At 31.3% G+C, this 22111-nt stretch overlaps 2 protein-coding genes and 1 long non-coding RNA gene across 4 annotated transcripts; all 3 read left to right on the top strand.

Moving 5' to 3' along the window:
• The first annotated feature begins 2782 nt into the window (after positions 1-2782).
• Positions 2783-6690, top strand: LOC131940771 (uncharacterized). 2 transcript variants are annotated; one of them, XM_059299571.1, is made up of 4 exons: positions 2783-2886; positions 3293-3444; positions 4777-4869; positions 5086-6690. In XM_059299571.1, the coding sequence occupies exons 3-4, from the start codon at positions 4839-4841 to the stop codon at positions 5976-5978; spliced, it is 924 nt and encodes a 307-aa protein (XP_059155554.1). In that variant the 5' UTR covers positions 2783-2886; positions 3293-3444; positions 4777-4838; the 3' UTR covers positions 5979-6690. The 2 variants fall into 2 exon arrangements, with proteins under 2 accessions (XP_059155554.1, XP_059155555.1); XM_059299572.1 differs by having other exon boundaries at positions 2795-2886; positions 3337-3444.
• A 3585-nt stretch (positions 6691-10275) lies between these two features.
• Positions 10276-11843, top strand: LOC131940781 (uncharacterized). The gene is made up of 2 exons (XM_059299579.1): positions 10276-10443; positions 10559-11843. The coding sequence occupies exons 1-2, from the start codon at positions 10413-10415 to the stop codon at positions 11452-11454; spliced, it is 927 nt and encodes a 308-aa protein (XP_059155562.1). The 5' UTR covers positions 10276-10412; the 3' UTR covers positions 11455-11843.
• A 7221-nt stretch (positions 11844-19064) lies between these two features.
• LOC131940772 (uncharacterized) lies at positions 19065-21072 on the top strand. The gene is made up of 3 exons (XR_009386575.1): positions 19065-19093; positions 19268-19339; positions 20986-21072. It is a non-coding gene; the product is annotated as an uncharacterized LOC131940772 (long non-coding RNA).
• The last annotated feature ends 1039 nt before the right edge of the window (positions 21073-22111 follow it).

Raw genomic sequence — 22111 nt, 5'->3', positions numbered from 1 at the left:
TTCACTACGCTAGTCAGTTATTTTAATAAATCAGTGTCCAGTCATGTTTCAGAACTTGTCTCATGAATTTACAAAAACTTTTTAAATGCACCCAGATCTACTTTATATTTCTTCATTCAATCCATGTGTCCGTATCTAGCTTTGTATTGGTATATATATATATATATATATATATATATATATATATATATATATATATATATATACATATATATATATATATATATATATATATATATATATATATTATATAATGTATATATAGATTTCAATATATATATATATATATATAGAATAAATATGTTTTTTTTTAACAGTTCAACAAATGTCAATAAGAGTTAAATATATTTTGATTACATTATGACGATCCCGATATGGGAGAAGGGGTGACATCATAAGGTAAACACGCAAACTCAAGACAACTTGAGGTGCCACAGCGGGTGACAACAGACTTAGCGACGCCACTGTATATATATATATATATATATATATATATATATATATATATATATATATATATATATATATATATACGTATATATATGTATATATATATATATATATATATATATACATATATAAATATATATATATATATATATATATATATATATATATATATATATATATATATATACTTATTCCTGGAAATTTTGTAGCACTTTTCTAGGGGAGGGATTAACTAGGACGTTTGCCAATGAAGTCAGCTTTAAACATAAGGCCCTAAAGCTTTGTTTTTTCGATGACATAAGATTGATTTTTAACCACGTGTGTATTGTTACAGAAATAGAACTATCGTAGCCTGAGTCGGTTATATTTATAAACAAAATACATTACCTTATAACCTTTTAAATTATATATATATAATATATATATATATCAAGATAGAGAGTTGGAGAAAGATAGCATGGGTTTTAAATATATAATCCATATTAAAATACAGTTGTTTTAACTTTAAAACGCTACCTGTAGTTCACGTTTTTTTTCTTTATTGTCACACGCAGTTTGATAAGCATTTTCGCAGAAAATATACGTGGTTTTATTGATACGTATTGATTTATTGATATCTGACGTGATCGCCCTTTATGAAACATTATTCAATGCCTTACGCTTGTATTAGGCATGTGTCACTTGTGTTGTTCGTGTGTCAGTTGTGTTGTTCGATTGTTAGTGGTCGTGTTCTTATTTTTATTCTGTAGTCCGTGACGCACTTGCGTTGTCTGTGTGTTTGTATGTTTGTAGTCTTGTGTTGTTTGTATTTGGGTTGTATTGCTTGTATATTAGTAATCTTGTTCGTATTTACGTTGTGTTGTTTGTATTGTAATTGTGTTGCCCGTGTGTAGGTTGCCTTTTTCATGTAACCGTTATGTTGTTTGTGTGTCATTTGTGTTTTTGTGCGGTTGTATTATTCGTTCGTCAATAATTGCTGGTCATATATCAACAGTGTCAGGAATAAGCAACAGGATTTATATGTATTGGTTTTTGTCTATTTTTAATAGTTATTTTTTATAAATTTAATGTCATAATTTTTTATACTTCTCCTTCAACATGATACTAGGTCTGGTGTGGTCGAGAGAAAGAGAACATATTATTGTCTAATAGCCCAATTGCTTCGTGTTCTTTTTACAGTATTAAAAATACTTGAAATATAGCCAACACAGCTCATATCATATTCTTTGTTTGACATTATGAAATACTTGCCCACTGAGAGTGGAGATTTAAAGAAAAAAGTCCTTGATGTGTAAGATTGTGTTTTGAAGCTTCTGTTTTGAAAACAACAAACACTACAGCTAAAAGAATACGATAGCAACTAAGCACTTCGCTGCACACTTCATTAACGGATCGATTTAGTCTTGCCATAGATCCCAACAGATCCCCTTAGTGTTGCCATTGACCCCAAAAGATTCCCCTAAGTGTTGCCATTGCTCTCAAAAGATCCCCTTAGTGTAGCCATTGACCCCAAAAGATTCCCCTAAGTGTTGCCATTGATCTCAAAAGATCCCCTTAGTGTAGCCATTGCTCCCAAAAGATCCCCTTAGTGTAGCCATTGCTCTCAAAAGATCCCCTTAGTGTAGCCATTGCTCCCAAAAGATCCCCTTAGTGTAGCCATTGATCTCAAAAGATCCCCTTAGTGTTGCCATTGATCCCAAAAGATCCCCTAAGTGTAGCCATTGACCCCAAAAGTTCCCCTAAGTGTTGCCATTGATCCCAAAAGATCCCCTAAGTGTAGCCATTGACCCCAAAAGTTCCCCTAAGTGTTGCCATTGACCGCAAAAGATCCCCTAAGTGTAGCCATTGACCCCAAAAGTTCCCTTTAGTGTAGCCATTGATCCCAACTGATCCCAGAAACATGTTCACTCTAAAGCTGAGTTAGAAATAAATAAAAAAATAACCCGACACTTACATTTTATATCCTAAACTTTCGTGTTGGTAACAACGACTAAGTTATTCTAACAAGTCAAAAAACGCTAATAGATAAGAATGACTAGCTGGTAAAATTCTGGCTATTACCAGTTTAGTTAAAAATAAAACAACAAAGAACGTAAAGTGTATAAATCTATTCAAGTTTTATAATTCACATACACAAATAATAGTGCTTCAAATATTCGTTTTTTCCGAAGTTATTTTGAAAACAATATCTGAAAACTAAAAACAAACGCTATTAGAAAATCCCGAAAAATCAATTAATTATAGCAACTGATTTCAAGATTTTAAAAATAACGCTGACTCTAAACTGCATATAAAATGAATAAGATTTAGTTTTTCCGATCATCATCTGGTAATTTTGTTCAGTTAGGTTCTAGTACAGACGGCAACTGGATAGAGGAATTCAGAATTTTTGAATTCACATCTGCCAGCTTTGAAACGTTAAGGAAACTGTTCGAAGTATTTCATTTTAATAATTGTGTATAACTGTAGATGAATTTTATATATATATACACACACACACACATATATATATATATATATATATATATATATATATATATATATATATATATATATATATATATATATATATATATATATATATATATATATATATATATATATATATATATATATATATATATATATATATATATATAATGGAATTATTTGTGTTTTTAGATGTAGTCAGAATATTGAAATGTGCTTTTTATCTTTTCATTATATGATCAATTTAATCGTACAGTATATACATTGGTATAATTGTTGACTGACTAATTTTTGTCTAGAATTACAAACGCCATTAGAGGCGCTTTTTTCTTTATACATACTTTATATTTGTTTATATGCTATTTAAACACAGCTACATCAGATATCAGAAGAAGGATTCCCTGTATTATTTAACAGGCTGGAGCACAATCTGAAAATCCAAAGAATGACGTCATTGGCAAAGCGCCCAAATAATGCAAGTTGTTGAGAGGCGTATTCCTTTCCAAGGAAATCCTAGACGACTGTGTGCGTATGTGTGGTTAGCGTATCGTTGATCAATAATTAATGTTGTATGCTCGTGTAATTGTTTCTGAAGAGTCGAAAACAAATTTCCTGGTACATATTCACATTATGTTCAAACACACACACACACACATATATGTGCATATATATATATATATATATATATATATATATATATATATATATATATATATATATATATATATATATATATATATATATATATATATATATATATATATATTATATATATATATACATATATATACATATATATATATTTATATATATATATGTATGTATATATATATATATATATATATATATATATATATATATATATATATATATATATATTATGTTATGATTTATGATAACCTGTTAAAATCATAAGCCTACATCGTCCTGAGAAATATTTAGTTTTACTATGATGTCGCTGAAATATTAATCGGGAAACGCTCAGTTTTATTTTTTTATTTTTACAATTTCACATCTGAAGTATTTTAAATACTATTGCCTTTGTTTGGCACCTTTTAAACTAAACAGCAAAACAAAATTTTAAATCAATTTCCGTTGGCATTGAATTCCGAAAAAAAAACATCCGCCATTTTTAATTTGTTTACACATTTAAGAACGCCAAACCTTTTTTTAAAATATTTATTCGTTTAAAGCAATCTCATTAACATCGCTTAAATTTCAGTATACATTATAATTTCCGTCACCACAATTGAAAAACTAAAAATAATAAGTCAAGTAAATATAATTTCTGTGTGATTTGTAGAAGCAGCTGAGAACTTTGGTGTGTCCGATTTGATGGAAATTAAATAATTTAATTGACTACCAGAGAAATCCAGCTTTCTAAGGATGCCAAATATAATTAGATAGCGGATGTCAAACTGAATTAGGATAAGGACAAATAATCCAAAAGTTCAAGAAACCCATCATTTCGAAAAAAAATTTATAATTTAGGAGATTTTTTTTCTTAAAGTAAAGCTGATTACTTCAATACAAATCTAAGTCGTCTATGCACCTTATTCAAGTATCCATTCATGTTGATAATTTTGACGACAAACCGTTTATGAACCCGTCCAGGGGTAGAGTTTATTTTAAACGCAAAACAGATAGGGTTTGAAATACAATACAATAATAACATTTACTAAATTATATTTATTTTGGTTGCATAAGAAAAAACTGTTGTATTTTAATATATGTGGTATAGAAACTATACATGGATTCTGTTTTCATAACTATATCCATGCTATTGATTAGGTGAAATAATGATCGTCAATTAAATTTTAAGTTCTAAATTAGGTTGTGTTCATTGATACATTACAGGAGACAAGAAAAAGACACTGAGCTCCACCTATAATACAACATACAGAAAGCAATAACTAAAAATGGATGACCGGATGGATCTTTACAAATTAAGTAAGATAATTCGTTTAATGCAACTGATAGTAATTATTTCTTTCCTCTATCAACAAACACTGCATGCAAAAAAAAAAAAAAGTTTTGAACTTTCATATACAAACAGAAACATACATATATAAACATCTGTATATTTATATACATTAATATATTTATATATGTATAGATTTTCATTTCTCTGTATAGAACTTTAAATAAAGCTTATCTTATACGTAGAAAACACTGAAGAAGTCGAGTTAATGGAAGGCGAGCACTGGAGTGACAATTTGGCACATTGTCACAAAAATGACAGGCACCGTGAGTTCATGACACTCAGCACTTTTAAGGAGAAGAGCTTAGGTGATATCCATCGCGACTTCAAGTTCACTGAAGACGAAAGAGAAATAGTTTTGATTCTAGCAAATCTTACAGGGCGGATCAAAATAGGTAAACGTTACGGAACCGGATGTTTACAAAAATTAAGAATAAATAAAGATTTAAATTGCCCGATTGAAAAGTGTGCAAAAAAACACGAACAACACAAATCAGCGACGTTAACAGTGACGACTGTTTTTCATGTTGTCCCGAATAAAGACGACTTGAAAGAATTGCTGTTTCAATTCTTCTACGATGAAGATTACCATGAGGATGACTTCAAGTTGAATGTTGAGAACGCTTTCGGCCTACGTTTGGGGGACACGGAAAAAGAAGGCGGCTCGTCTGATTGGTGTTTCATTGAATGCGTTACCCATAACATGGAGCTGGTTGGAAAACTAGAAGAACAAATTGCCAAGTTTTCAAAGCTACAGACGAAACTATTCAAAAAATACAAAGATCAAGATCCCAAACCTGTTATCATTGTCTCCCACCCCCACAGCGGGCCGAAAAAGATCAGCGTGGGAAAAACGGAGGTGTCTAAGAACGTCAAGGAGGTGCGGGAAAACCAGAGGTGGTGCCAGTACTACTACGACACGCCCACCTGCCCGGGGAGCAGCGGGTCGTACGTGCTCATCCTCGGGCAGCCGTTAAACGGGTCGGGGTACTGGTTCGGTCACCCACACAACCACAGCGGGGAGAGCAGGAAAGGGGGGATCAACTGCAGCTCTGTTGGGGTAGATCATGTGGGTTAATCCCCTTGTTACTTGCAGTAAAACACTTGGGTTAATCCGCTTGTTACCCCAGTAAAACACATTTGTTAACTTTCTTGCCACTGCAGTAAAACACGTGAGTTAACCCCCTTGCTACTACTGTAGACCACGTGGGTTAACCCCTTAGTTACTGCAGTACAATTATGTTTTAACCTTCTATCTACTCCAGAAAACTGATACTCAATACTATAGCAGACCATAGTTATTGCTTAACCATCTCTACACTACAGTAGACAGAAGTTTCACCCTCTTACTACTAGAGTATATCAAATGGGTTAAATAAATATCTTAATTAATTATCTTTAAATTTAAAAATTAATTAATTGATCTACTCTAACAACAAAGGTATAATTAAAAACGCCCTTTTCGCTCTTTATTTCCTCGCTTTGTTATTCAAAATTGTATCGGGAAAATTGTAAACTTGAGGGTAACATTTAAAAAAAAGATTTCTAAATCAAAATGTTTAAATAAATCAAGCTTGATAATTAGTTTGTATATTTTTGAAATCCCATTGCATTGTTGATTTAATTAAGTATAATTGCTGTGTTTTAAAATATTGACTTTGAAATATTTGTTTTTCTATATGGCGGGGTTATTATGTTTAGAAATTATTACTAATACATTTAAAATAGATGAGATTAAATTAACATAAATTAAGAAAATTGTGTTGAATATGTTTGATCGAACTTATAAATGGACTATATTTTATATATATATATATATATATATATATATATATATATATATATATATATATATATATATATATATATATATATATATATATATATATATATATATATATATATATATTTAATTACATACCGAAGCCTTTCTTTTAAAATTTGATTTTACAAGCTATGTTACGATGTTACAGAAATGCTAAAATAAAATTTAAATAACATAAAATAATTATCGTTTCATTCTGAAAAAAATGACCACGTTTTGTTAAAAACATTTCTATAATCAAAAACTGTACGATAAAGTAAGCATCACAACAAAGACATCTGCGCACCATTACTTAAATAATTAAAGATATTGTAAAGGCTAGAATCTTTTGAAATGCAAACCCCTTTTGTTCTGTAATTATTTTTAATAACTGTGTATTACATTGATCTTGTTTTTAAAATATATTTTATTACAACATATTAGATGTTATGATATTTCTAATTATACATTTTGATAAAAAAAATATATTGTAACTATGTTTTGTAAAAACTTAAATTTTGTAATTGTTTTTTTTTTTTGTTGTTGTAAAGTTGCTTAGTAATAACATTTTAAAGTTAAAAAAAATCAATATTTTTTTAACTGTGTATGGTGAACCTATTAAATAATAATTTTATTTTCTGATTTTCAGAAGTATTATTTTGATTTTTATAAAATGTTATTTCACGAATTATTCCTACAAGGCTTTGTTGTGCTGGGTATAATTGTTTCAATTTAATTGAACTCTACAAAATAACTAAGACAAAGCTTCATCATCATCGTATGTTCTTGCTTGAACCCAAGACACAAGAGGCACATGAAGTAGAGTTTATCTATTTCAGTGACTTCGGAATACAGGCGGTAGTGTAGTCACCATATGCCCAGTCGCCTTTACTTTCCATAACATGAGGTGAGGTACCCTTCTGAGCTGGGTAGAGTTTTCGACGACATACAAACTACAGATCAAGATCTGATATAGAGACTTCCGCGAAATCAATCGTGACCTCTACCATTCTGCCCCGCCGTCCCTAAATCATAAAGCAATATAGTGGCTTTAAAATTTAATGAGAGAACTGTGTAAAAGTAAAATTAAAAATGTAAATTATTTTGTTTTAAACGTTTTACTTAAATAAATTATGAAAGCAATGAAAACAACCTAAAACTACCAGACACCATTCTTACATACGCCGAAGCTATAGAACCATGTACACTCTATTTATTTTGCCCCGCACTACCAGGTTACAAAATGTAACTTCCATTTACTACATACAAAAGCAACGTCCGTCATTATCTAAAAAGAAGAGCAATGTTATCCATTGCTTCAACTAAACGCTTTGTTGTTTTTTTCTTTGTTTCTAATCGTATACACATAAATCACATATTTATCTTCGTAACGAATAAATGGTTATCTATCCTCAGAATGATATTATTATAAATATCAACCACAACTCCAAATCTCAATTCTTTTAATAGACCTATATGTTTAAATAACTATAGATCCACAATTTTTTCTAAGTGAAAACAAAACGGAATAATATAAACAGCTTTAATCCAAGATACACAGGTAATACACGAATGGGGCCAAACACAATGCCGCTGTGTTACTATTGATTTGTAGATATAATCTACTTCAAGATATCAATCAGTTAAATATCGATTGGGTTAGAGTATTGATGACAAGGCTTCAACATGCCCTCACTGTTAGTGAGTTAATTTACAACTTTTTTTTATTTGACTTTAAAAAAAATAAGACTACCTAAATAGTGAACGAATGTATACATTTAATTACGGTATATTAATTATGCATATAATTAAACAGACACTTTGAAATGTATGCAGCAATAAATGTGATCGTTTTTTTTCATGTGCACATACAGTGATCCATCAATTTTAAAAGACAATTAAATATAAACCATTTTCTACGCCACTGATTCAGTGTTTATGACTTTTGTCTCCGAGGGTGGAGGGAGAGGTAGCATCGGGGATGGAGGGGCGGAACAAAATTATCTACTGGTTAAGTATAAATTATCAATATACATTATAAATTATATTATTAATTATATAAATTATAAGGGCGGGGGTGTGGGGATGGTAGAAATACTTCGATTGGGAAACGACTGCCTCCCCCCCCCCCCCCCCCCCACAAGTGATAACTGCAATGCGCGCTATTGTCACTTCCAATACCGCTAAAACAACGATTATTGTCTGCAGATGTACAAGGGAACTAAATGAGCATGTCATGCCCTGTGGGATTATTAGAGTAGCGTCGCTTGACTTAAAATAAAATACAATGGACTGAGTTACAATGGTCACAATGCTAATTGTACTTTAACACAAGTGAATACAAATTAATTTTGTGTTCAATCGATCAGTATTGAATATCACGTAATACAATAAACATTGTGGGTGTGAGTGTGAGTAGAATGGATGCGGTGATCGATAATGATGGATAACAATTTAGATGTTATAGTGGATTTGGATATTGTTGTAAATGTAAACGCAGAAGCAGACGCAGACGCAGACGTTGAAGCAGAATAAGAATAAAATAACTATTTATATGTTGAAATATATACCAATGAACATGTAAATATTTGCGTGGCTGTTGATATGGTATCGGTTATGGTTGTTTATTTTTGTAATCTTCATCCTTATTATAGTATGTACGTTTTGTCGAGAACCAAAGGTTGTTGCCAATCCAATAGAAAAAACATGTTTATAAACTGATCATAGTCGTTTGTTGTTTGCTTGAATGTATTTTCAAACCCCAACATCCTAGGTTTTTTTTTCAAACTAAACGTTATTGTAACAAAAAGTAAAAACTAAACTATAAAAGTCAGCTATATATATATATATATATATATATATATATATATATATATATATATATATATATATATATATATATATATATATATATATATATATATATATATATATATATATATATATCTGGTTGCGCATTTTTCTGGGTACGCTTTTTTTCTGTTTGCGCTTTTTTCCGTTGCGCATCTTTCTGGTCACCGTGTTATCGGGAGGTATACAGCTTATCTACTAATCAGAATGCCTCGAGTAATTATTACAGGATTTTATTTTAGGTACTACAACAATAACATACAACAGTGAACATAATATTTTATTTTTTAAAAGTTATAAGGTAATGTATTTTGTTTATAAATATAACTGACTCAGGCTACGATAGTTCTATTTCTGCAACAATACACATGTGTGTTTAAAAATCAATCTTACGTCATCGAAAAACAAAGATTTAGGACGTATGTTTAATGCTGACTTCATTGGCAAACGTCCTAGTTAATCCCTTCCCAAGAAAATTGCTACAAAATTTCCAGGAATAAGTATATATTCATATATATATATATATATATATATATATATATATATATATATATATATATATATATATATAACAAACATATCTATATATATAAATGACGATTGGAATTGGGAAAATCGAGAATTATTGTATATAGTCATGTTTTCGGAATTTTAAAAATAACCATGACTGCCTCCGTTATACAAAATGTAAACGCTTTAATTTATGGCAATGTATTTCGTTATTACTGCGTTTGCAATCAGTAGACTTTCAGCTTTCATCGTATATTTATTATATACATATATATAAATGTGTATGTGTGTATGTATATACATTTTTTTTACTATAGCAGCTGCACTGTCTTGATAACAACCACATAAATGAGTTTTTCTCAGAAAAAATATAAACTAGGTAAGTTTGTTTTATATTGATATTCTTTTTACGAATATTCGTTTATTTAAAAAAATACATTTAATAGAATTCGTGTTTTTATATTATTATTTTTTTATGCAATAATATTTTACAGCCAAAACTGAAGAAATTGTAATTAAAACAAATGAAGATTGGAGAACAAATTATCAAAAATGTCTGAAGATAGAAAAACATCCTTACTATTTTACCGTCTTTGATGTAGAGACCAAGGCACTGACTGAGTTGTGTAAGGGATTTAATTTCAGTGAGGATGATCGACAATTGTTTTTAACTCAAGCTCGCCTTACCGGGCGAATTCTTATTAAATTAAGTCCTGATGAATATCGATGTGGATCCGGTTACCTGCAGAAAATTAGACCGGCCAAAGATTTCAACTGTCCGATTCCGTCGTGTAAAGAAAAGAAAAAACACCATGCGTGGTGGATTTTGACAGTAACGACAGTTTTTCACGTTGTCCCAAGTCAACAGGACGTTGAGAAAGTGGAGTTTGAGTTTTTCTACGACGAAGATCTCAACCAAGACAAAGTGAAGAAAGCCTACGGTTTCCGTCTTATTGATACGGAAAAGGAAAGTGGACAAGCGGATTGGTGTTCTATTGAATGCGCGACAGATGATGAAGTACTTGTAAATAATTTGAAACAGCTAATAACCACTCTCGCTGATCTACAGAAAAAGTCGTATAAGGTATACAAAGATAAAAGTCCCAAGCCTGTGGTGATCGCATCCCACCCTCACAGCGGGCCTAAGCGGCTGAGTTTTGGCCGGGTCGTGAGGGAGGAGAGTGTCAAGGAGGTCCGCGAGAGCCAGAATTGGTGCAAGTATTTCTACGACACGCCCACCTGCCCGGGGAGCAGCGGGTCGTACGTGTTGATCCTGGGTCAGCCGTTAAACGGGTCGGGGTACTGGCTGGGTCACCCCCACAACCACAGTGGGGAGAGTGACACGAGGCTGATCAACTGTAGCTCTGTGGGAGTCGACCATGTCGGCTAACGTGTAAAGGTTGATGTGTGAAATAATGGATCGGTGCACTAGTCAACCATGTCGGCTAACATAACACAGTCAATGTGTGACATAGTGAAGCAGTGCACGAGTCGACAATGAAAGAGTTGATGTATGTAGCAGAGCACAATGGTTAAGCAATAGCTATTTAACTCTAATACTCTTTGATTTACTAACGTAGATATTTAGTTGTAACATTTGATAGAGGAGAGTTGCATATTTTTCATACAAGATTCCTATTATAAACAGATATATCTAAACATAATTTGGCTTGTCTAAACATTTGCGTCGTCAAATATTTATATTTAAACTTTTATAAATTTAATTTAAATATTTCCACCTGTATATAATTCTTTCTTCTTAAAGGGGTAGTCCATAAATGACGCCACTCTCATAGGGGGGAGGGGGGTCCGTAATTTTGTGAATGTGTGTGATGATGGGGGAGGGGGTGGGTGGTTCAGATGGTGTGACGTCACACTTTTGCATTATGAAAAAAGAATGGTAGAAAACGTATTTTAGCCGTTATTTCGCTTTTAAAAAAACTGTTTTTAAAAAAAATGGCATTGATAAAAATACCCTATGATGACATATATTTAAAAGAAGATTTTAGAAAAATATCAGTATGTTAAGAAAAATTCAACTGCAAATTTGAGAGATATTGTAGGCTGAGGTGTGACGTATTTTTAAGAGGGTGGGTCTGGCTTTTTGTGAAAATTTGTGACGGAGGGGAGGGGGCGGAGGAGTAAAAATCGTTTAAAAAACGTAACAACATTTATGGATGACCCTTTATGCATACATTTTAATTTTGTTTTAAATTTTCATAGCAATCTAATTTTGTAAAATAGAGTAACCATGCAAGATTCTACAGTTCTGACATTGATTAGTATTTAATTTTTTTTTTTAAATGAAGTTTCATAATAAGTTTTAACTTAATTTTCTCGTATTAAAACGTCGACTTATAAGTTTGAATATAAAGTTTATTTTCTTGTTTTATAAAATATATATTACAAATTAAATTCATATACATAAACCTAGTTTTATTTGTATTGATTATCTATCTATATTGTTATAGTTTTCACACCTGACGGAAGACAAGCTTAAGAAATAATGAATTTTAGTAAACACTTGTATTTAAGAAACAAATAAACATAGTTGAATTTTATTAAGCTGTTATTTATGAACCAAAGAGAATGAAATTAAAAAAAAAAATTATACAATTTGTCATCAGCTTGAAAAAAAAGTATGTATCAAAAGAAATTTCTCTTGGCGAAAATTATTCGTTCTGCTCTTCGACATAAAACCATTTTTTGGGTCAATTTAAAATGTAATAATGCAGATATTTTTTTCAGACTTGTAGGTGTAGGTGCAATTTATTAACAGTATCAGTAAAGGAACCTCTACAAAGTTTACTGAGACAAATCTTGAAACAGTATACTGACTTAAACTATTATGAGTAAACAAGTTAATAAAAAGTCTAGTGACAATTTAAGCGCAATTTCCTTATGTTATCCATAACAATTTTAAATCGAGATAAATCATATATTCAGCAAATAAATAATGCAACACAAGTAGTTTTAATAATTCAAAACAAAATAGAAACCAGTATGGAAATTGCGCTAAAAAAGACAACTATATTAACCTATATCAACGGAAATAGTTTTATTTTAACGAGTAGGCCTACACGATGCTCATTTTAAAAAAGTAAATTAGTAAATATCATCCTATAAATATAAACTTATTTGTTCTAAATTAATTTTTTGTGACCGAACGAAAGGATATTTTTGAAAACTTTCTTCGGCAATAGTGTTCTAAATTATGGCAGGAATCGATTGGTAAATATTTCAAGTCGCTAAGTTGTCTGGTTGCCGAGATATGGGCCAAAAACTGCATTTTTTCAAGTTTTTTTGCTTTTCCGGGAAATCCAGGAAGGAATTCCGGGAATTTTTTTTGCCCACAATCATCCTCAGAACTTGCTTAACATATTTGCTCTTGGAACTAGTCCTCGATATTGCTTCGTTGAGGAGGAGATACGACTTAAAGCTGCGGACACACATCCACACATCCATCCATCCATCCAGAAATGACGAATTATTAAACGCAATTGCCAGTATGGAAATTGCGCTAAAAAAATATCAATATTTAAATCTGTTTTGTGGATTTATTTAAATACTTTTATTGAGGCAATAAAAATGCAACATATAAAAAACAAAAACTATGTACCCTATCCGCAAATCCCATTTATAGGTTCAATTAGAAGCAGAATATGTTTCTTCGATGATAATCCCATACACATAAATATTTCCTAAGAAGTAAACAATATTCAACTCTGAACATGAAATTCTTAACCCTCCAATTAAACCATCTTATAAAATATCATAAAGTAAATCTTATGTAAAATACGAAATACACGTTAATATAAATCAGTATCAGGTAATCCTTTGCGTTAATTTCATTTAAACAAATACTATAGGCCAACGTTATAGTAAACTCTTATGCATTTAATATAAAATATATACTATATGGAATAATCCAACCCATGATGTGCTTGTTGCGGTGTGCTGAGACAGTCAAATGAAGCGAATGGGATCATATGCAACGATCATGTTTTACTGTATTGATTTATTGCTCTATTCTACTGCAAAGTATCGATTAGCTAAATATGGATTGGGTTGGAATATTGATTACTAGTCTACACCATGTCTTCTTGGTTTATTACATTTTAAATGACTATTTTTTTGTTTTACCATTATACATAATTTTGTAATTAATGTATTTAAATTCTTTATCCCGGCTAATTTAAATTAGTGTTACAAAATAAACTAACGCAATGACGCTTATAAAGTGCAGAAAATAATGTTTCTTTACATCACTTTGTTACGTCTTTGAGGGTACATATTCAACCAGCCATACTAACATACGAACAATTAACTGACAAGTCTGAAATTTTGTTTACCCATAGATATTTGATTGAATTACACCGACAAAACTATTTTCTTCCCAGAAACGTATACTGAACTTCTAGAACACTAAAACGAGTCAATCAGACTTTCAATTTAAACAATTAGACGTCAATTTCCACTATAAACTCAATGAAACTACCTTTCACTTCAAGCACCTAGACGAAATTAAACTAGGCTTTCTCTCCGTACCAACAACACATTGTCACAATCTTACATTTGGCGTCATGATTGCATTCATTCATTATATGCCATCAACAAGATTCATTCACACTTCTATAAGCTCATAAACACACCACATATCATATATCGACTGTTTTGTTGATAAATTACTTGATTTAAAAAGAAATTAAACAATTTTCCATAGTATAGCTCATTGTTTGAAGCAACTATTGCAGTTTTGAAAGTATTCAAGGGAAATAACTATGTCAGACATGCGCACTAGAATTATTATATTAGCTCCCCTTGTTGAATCCTTACTGGTTACCCACCAGAAAAATGACAATGAAAATATTACAACTATATTAGTTCAATGTAGATGTACTGGTTATAGTCAGTTAAATAAACAAAAAAAAAACATAACAACTAGTTAAAATTCAGTATTATTCTACACAGTAATGTAATAAAAATAAAATGAAAACGCAAATAGCAAAAGGATTGTATGTATGCACTTCATTGAAGAAAATATCATGATATAAATATATAACAATACACCACTATAAAAATAACTATATTCAACACACACAAAGTGTATCCATTTTTTTTCTTATACTTTAGATCAGAGTACAACAACATATTTTACGTGCTTTGTGAAGGAAAATTATTATGTTAAATAAGTGTAACGACACGCTTTTGGAATATTATAACCCTAATTTCAGTCTTTGTTTTACGTTGGTAAAAATTTATTTTGTAAATTTTAATAAAAATTAATCAAGTCCTATGTTGACCGATTTCAGCCAATATGGTTGAAAATTCTCCTGGAGTGGGTGCTCTGGTGTGACGTCATTTTAGCTCATATCTTTATTTGGCAATGTGTTGAGTTGGTGGGGCGAGGGGGAGAGGAGACAGGTGGTAAAATACGTGTTATACTAACTAAACATTTAATGTTAATGGTCATTTAATCCAATCGATGTTTAATAAGCGTTGTAGTGTATGAAACTTTTATTTTTTTAATTCATCAGTACTCTTAGGTTTAAAACTAATTTAAATACTTTTAAAGACTTTTAAATTTCATTCATTGTAACTTGGCAAGAGTCCCACAAACTAAGTATATCCAGGTCGATTTAATTAAAATGATCCGCTATGAAATATGACAACATGTTTACCTTTTACTGCTTTCCAAACGTACTAATTTCTATGTCGTTAAGTTTAATAACACATTTATTCTGTTCGAGTATTAAATTATCTTTAAATAAACCGGGATCGATCTCCCCTAAACTTTCTAGAATATTCTTATATAAAACAACAGGGGATTGGAACTCGGGATATAGACATGAATTTTAATCCATTTTAAATACTTACACTTTTTAAAATAGAATAAAATCTCGTAGAAAACAGAATTGCACACATGTGAACGCCAAATAAAATATGCATAATAGTGCGCAATTTTATTAGTACTTTAAAAATTTACATTCGTTTTTTTGAGAAATCGGAAATAGCGTAAATTAGTACTTCCGGCCAACGGAAATTACTCAAAATGTGACAGAAGGTAGAGAATTAGATATTTTACTTACATGTGGAATTTGATTTATCTATCTAAAATAGCACTCAAGTTATGGGCTTTTGAAAAGTTCAAAGCAAAAAAGTTGCACTTCCGGTTATCGGAAATCGCTCAAAGGTTGATACGGATCTACGATTTTGATAAAATATTTATATATGAAATTTCATCAACCTAGCTGTAACGGTACTCAAGTTATCGTGTTTACAGACACACAGACACATATAGGCTACACACAGACATACGGACAGAATAGCAAAGTCCAGTTTTTCCAAATCGATAACGCATAAAACGGCAAAATGTTTATATATTTGTATTTTCCCACGTTTTCTTTAACTTGCTTTCGTCTCTGTCTTTCCAATCAAATCATGCGATCGAAATTTCTGGCACTTCCCAGTTAGCTAGCGCGCTGAAATTTTCAGGGAAGCTTTGTTTTGGATGACAATAGAATATTCAATTGTTATTATTACTAAATTGATCCATGGAAACATTTTATTGAGCATTTTAGACCGCTATATAATCTATATATATATAATTCTCCTCTGCGAGCCGTTAGAAAACAAGCTGCAAGCGCCTCCTTACAGTCCCCACTCTTCCTCTCTATCACTATCACTACCACCCTACCCCACTCCCACATGGTCTGCTGAGCTGTGGTCACGTTAATGTTTACAAACCGTACAGCCAGGTTTAGTGACGGCTATTAGGGGCAGATAATTAAGTTTGAACCGACTTTAAACTTACAGGAGGTAACTAAGAGGTGGCTGCTTTCACGGGGGGGGGGGTGTAGGGTCGGGGTTAGGGGAAAGGAGGGGGGTTAGTGTTTTAAAGCAAATATTTTCAGTGGCAGCATTGGTACTGTCGAATTCACAAATTATGAATTACTGAAAGTAGAAATAAATCAACTAAATAGCGGCGTATGATACGCCGCGGGTCGGCTCGTTGTAGTAAAAACGTGGGGAAAAAGGGACATAACCCAATAACTGTAATTTATGTACAAACAACCGTAACAACTGGTGGCCAGTATGGGGGAGACGATATGGTCGAGTGGTTGGGCACACGATTGCTATCCCACTCGACACGGGTTCAAATCTATGTGTTCTAGTCAGTAACGTATTCACACAACGTGTTTTTTACGAGTTGTCTTTTTACGAGTTGTCTTTTTACGAGTTGTCTTCGTTTACCCAAAAAAAAGTGATAAGATAAAATCGATAGCAAGATTTTAATGCAAAAAAACAGACAAAGACTAAAAAGTAGACAATAATAATCATTAAAAAAGTTTTTAAAAACCCACGTTTTCTGATTGAACTAAAAAGTAGAAAATAAATGCTATACATCACAATAATGCAAGCGATCACTCTACTATAAGCGATCAAAAACGTGGGGCGCCGTGATTTTCTTAGAGTTTCTAATACTGTTGACTCTCTACAAGCTCCCTAATAAAAGTCAATAGTATTATCTAATCAATAGTAATATAACTTTTACTTCGGCGCCCCACGTTTTTGATCGCTTATAGTACAGTGATCGCTTTCATTATTGTGATGTATAGCATTTATTTTCTACTTTTTAGTTCAATCAGAAAACGTGGGTTTTTTTTTAACTTTTTAAATGATTATTATTTAATTTTTGCCTGATTAAAATATATACTCCGGATGTGATGAAGGACTGATGTGTAAAACGTTGAAAACTGTCAAAATTTCATGTTATTTTTGTGCACGATTGCAAGACTTTCTCTATACTTCGTATATACGAGAAAGTAAAAAAAAAATATGAAGAAGTTCATTTCAAACTATCATTTTTTTGTTTTTAAATATAATGTTGGAGGAAATTCCCAACACAATTAAGTATTAGTTGCCAACAAGTTTGGTATGACCTGTAGACTTCGATTACCGCAAGCTTATCTTTTACGATTTGACCGAATAACCTTCGTTACTCATAGGCAATCAGAAACGAATCTTTTATTTGTCTTCTTCTTCTACGTTCTAATGTTGGAAGAGATTCCCTCCAACATAATAAAGTATTACATGTCAATTTGTTATTCGTTTCGCCATATAGGTCGTTGACTCCGATTTCAGCCTGCTTTTCTTATTTGGATTTGCTTCCATAGCCTTTATCCAACCAAGAATAAACTACAAGGCAGCAGTTGTTGTTTGATTTTAGAGTTCTCTGTCCTAGACGGGTTGCTGTCTCCAACCACAGAGCCTCATCTGCCCGGGACAGAGAGTATGATGAACTTAAGTATTTACATAAAGATAATTATGTTATGTTGAATACCTACACGTGGTGTGTAAAAAAAATTAAAAAAAAGTGTGTGTGTGTTTGTGTGTATTTGATGTGTGTAATATATGTGTGGGTTTGGATGTGTGTGAAGTTGGGCCGTGATATCGTTATGGTTAAGATATGGCTGTTGTGATCGTATGGGTATGTTGTTTGTCCAAATTTAGATTTGATTGTGGATGTTAAATGGATTATGATGTAGATGTTCAGGATTTGGAAAGTACTGTAAACCTAAACGAAAACGTAGACGCAGAAGCAGACGTAGACGTAAATGAAGATTGAGAATAAAATGAATATTCATGTAAAGATAGGTATACCGACACAACTGTAAATATCTATGTTATTGTTGATATTTTTAATTAAACCGAACTAGATATACTTAGTTTGTGGGTCTCTTGCCAAGTTACGATGAATGAAATTTAAAAGTATAAGTAATTAGGTTAGGTTTAAACCTAAGAGTACTGATGCGTTATGATTCTGGGAGTATGTGATCTTCATTCTTATAATCGAATGCAAATTTTAAAGAGAAAAATATGTTGTTCCAGCCCTAGAGAGAAAACATGTTTATAACGAGGTCAAGGTCAGTAGGTTAATGGGTTGAATGAGTTGAAATAAAAACCAAAAATTGTAGTTGAAACTAGACAGATATCAGTCGAACACTCTTTACTGCTACACGATACTTGTGAGTACAAACCATTATGTTGTCAGTATTTTACGGTATATATATATATATATATATATATATATATATATATATATATATATATATATATATATATATATATATATATATATATATATATATATATATATATTTATATATATATATACGTTTGGTTATACATTTGTTTTTCAGTTTCCACGAGATAGAAAATGACTAGATCTACCATGTCTGTTGTTTACCTCATTCTAGTCCTTGGCTTGTTCTGTAAGTTAAAATAAATTTATTTATGTTTTATTTTATTTTATGACTCTAGTGGTGACTATATTTTCTTATTATATTTATCTGAAATAAAACGGGATTGTTCTAGCATGGAAAATGAGTAGGCCTATTTTATGAAGTAACATTGATTAAGTTTAAAGAAACTAATGAAACATCTAATTAAGTCACATTTTATGCAACAATGCATTATCATCGAGATCAGGTTGATGAGAACGTTTTTTTAAAAGACAAGTGATATTTTTTTAATGTTTAAAAAATAGCGTAAAATACTACTACAGGTCACCCAAAAAATCATTCAAAATTTGACAACATAAAACCAAGTCGTACTCATACATATGTATTAAAATTCTTTTACCTAACTAAAACGTTTCTAAAAGTATATGCATTTAGAAACCAGAAAAAAAAGAGCAATAAACATGTTCTTTTTATCAGAGGTCACTGAAAAAAAATTAAAAGTAATCCGGGTATAAAATCGTAAGAACATATAAAAATTTCTTTTGAATAAATAAAGCAGTAACCAAGTTATCGAGTTCCCACGGAAATTAAGTGTCACTACACGTTACCGGAAATCGTTTAATTGTTGATAGAAAACCCGTCACATAATGTAACACGTATATGTAAAATTTCAATCTCCTAACTTAAACAGTATTCTAGTTATTCGATTTATTATCTTTTAAGAAACCGGAAGTAGAGTAGTTGCTACTTCCGTTTACCGTTAATTCATCTAAGGCTTACAAAAAAACAATTACTAATTTGATACAATACTTGTCAACTTGTTGTCAACCTAACTAAAACGGAACTCAATTATCATGTTTTCATACACACAGACAGACGAAGACTGAATCGAAATTTTCCGTTGCTGAAGAAGCTAAAACGTCAAAATTTGTCAAAATATTGATTTAGATTGATGACGTTATTACAATACATCAAGTATCTTCCGTGTATGATAAAATATAGAGATTTGAAACGGCGACAAATGTCAAAATATTGGTTAATTATTCAGCATGATTACAATACTTACTTTGTTCTCAATATAAGTTAAAGAAAAATATTAGAATAAAATTGATTAAAAGTATAACAAAAACAACAATTAAACTGCTCGATTGCACTGATAGTGTCATACCCCTAATTATCTATCTAATCTATATATATATATAATTCTCTTCATGGGGACCATAAGAGACACCACGCATCTTAGCCACCACCCTCATCCCCACCAGTCAGGTGAGCTATGGTTCACCCCGAATGTTTACAATAGTAGAGCCGGTTCGACTAAGTGACGGCTACTAGGGGCATATAATCTAGTTTTTAACGATTTAAAACAAAGGGGAGGTAACAATTTCTGCTTGATTTTTTCTTTTCAGTCCGTAAATTGTCGTCACGGACGGCTGCTTTAACGGTGGCGGGGGGTAAGGGGTTGGATGGAAGGGATGGTAGTGTCGAATTCACTAACAATGAAGTACTAAAAAGTAGAAAATAAAACAACTAAATAGCGGCGTATGATACGCCGCGGTTAAGCTCGTTACATAAAAAATTACTACAAAGTTTATGGCAGATCATTCCTGTTTCATTTTTCCGAAATTGTTGTTGAGTTTTTAATATTTTTTTTTCTTTTGTTTACGGATGTTTAGCTTGTGCAAATGGTGAATGTTGGACATCCGATTGTACAGATGAAATAAAACCAGTCTGTGGGAGTGATGACAGGACCTACCTCAATGAATGCCATCTTCGGTTTGCCAGCTGTTCGAAACATGGGCCTACAAAACGCAAGGATGGGAAATGCTAGAGAGGTATATCAAGTAGAAAGTATTTTTGTTACGTTCTTCAAGTTTTTAATACATTATTAAAGTATATCAAGTATATCAAGTAGAAAGTATTTTTGTTACGTTCTTCAAGTGTTTTAATACTTTATTCAATTGTATCAAGTAGAAATTATTTTAATACAGTCTTCGAGCATATCAAGTAGAAAGTGGTTTAATACATTCTTCAAGTATATCAAATAGAAAGTGTTTTTGTTAACGTTCTTCGAGTATATCAAGTAGAAAGTATTTTTGTTACGTTCTTCAAGTTTTTTATTACATTCTTCAAGTATATTAAGTAGAAAGTATTTTTGTTAAGTTCTTTAAATGTTTTATTAAATTCTTCAAGTATATCAAGTAGAAAGTATTTTTGTTACGTTCTACAAGTGTTTTAATATATTCATCAAGTATATCAAGCAGAAAGTATTTTGTTACGTTCTTCAAGTATATAAAGTAAAAGTGTTTGTGTTTACACTTTTCATGTATTTCAAGTAGAACATTTTTTTAACATTCTATAATCATTGCTATGGAAAACTCGGTTCTTGCTTTTTTTTAACTTAAGAAAACAAGTAACTATTCTTGTCATTAAAACCCCATTATAAATCAGAGAAAAAAATTTGAAAACTTTACGTGATTAGGATAGGGGATTGAGATAGTGTTAAATTTTGTTTCTATAATCTTTGTTACGGAAAACCTAAGAACAATACGTAACTATTCTTGTCATTGAAAATCTAATATATTTCAGGGAATGCATTTAAAAATCTGAAACCTTGCCGTGATTAAGAAAGGGGTTAGAGATAGTGTTAAATTGTGTTTCTCATAAATATTAAGAATGTTAACTGAGTTAGTTTAGGTTAACATCTCTTGAAGTATATTTATTCCATTGAATACCCATTGACGGAAATATGCACAGTGCTTATTTTACTTGAAAACCAAAATGATCGCTTTGTTCATTTCG

Source organism: Physella acuta, unplaced genomic scaffold, assembly GCF_028476545.2.
Source record: "Physella acuta isolate Inbredline_101_S28 unplaced genomic scaffold, ASM2847654v3 ptg000330l, whole genome shotgun sequence".
Classification (NCBI taxonomy): Eukaryota; Metazoa; Mollusca; class Gastropoda; family Physidae; genus Physella; species Physella acuta.
The sequence above is the reverse complement of the archived record's forward strand: the minus strand, read 5'-3'. Positions and strand labels throughout refer to the sequence as shown.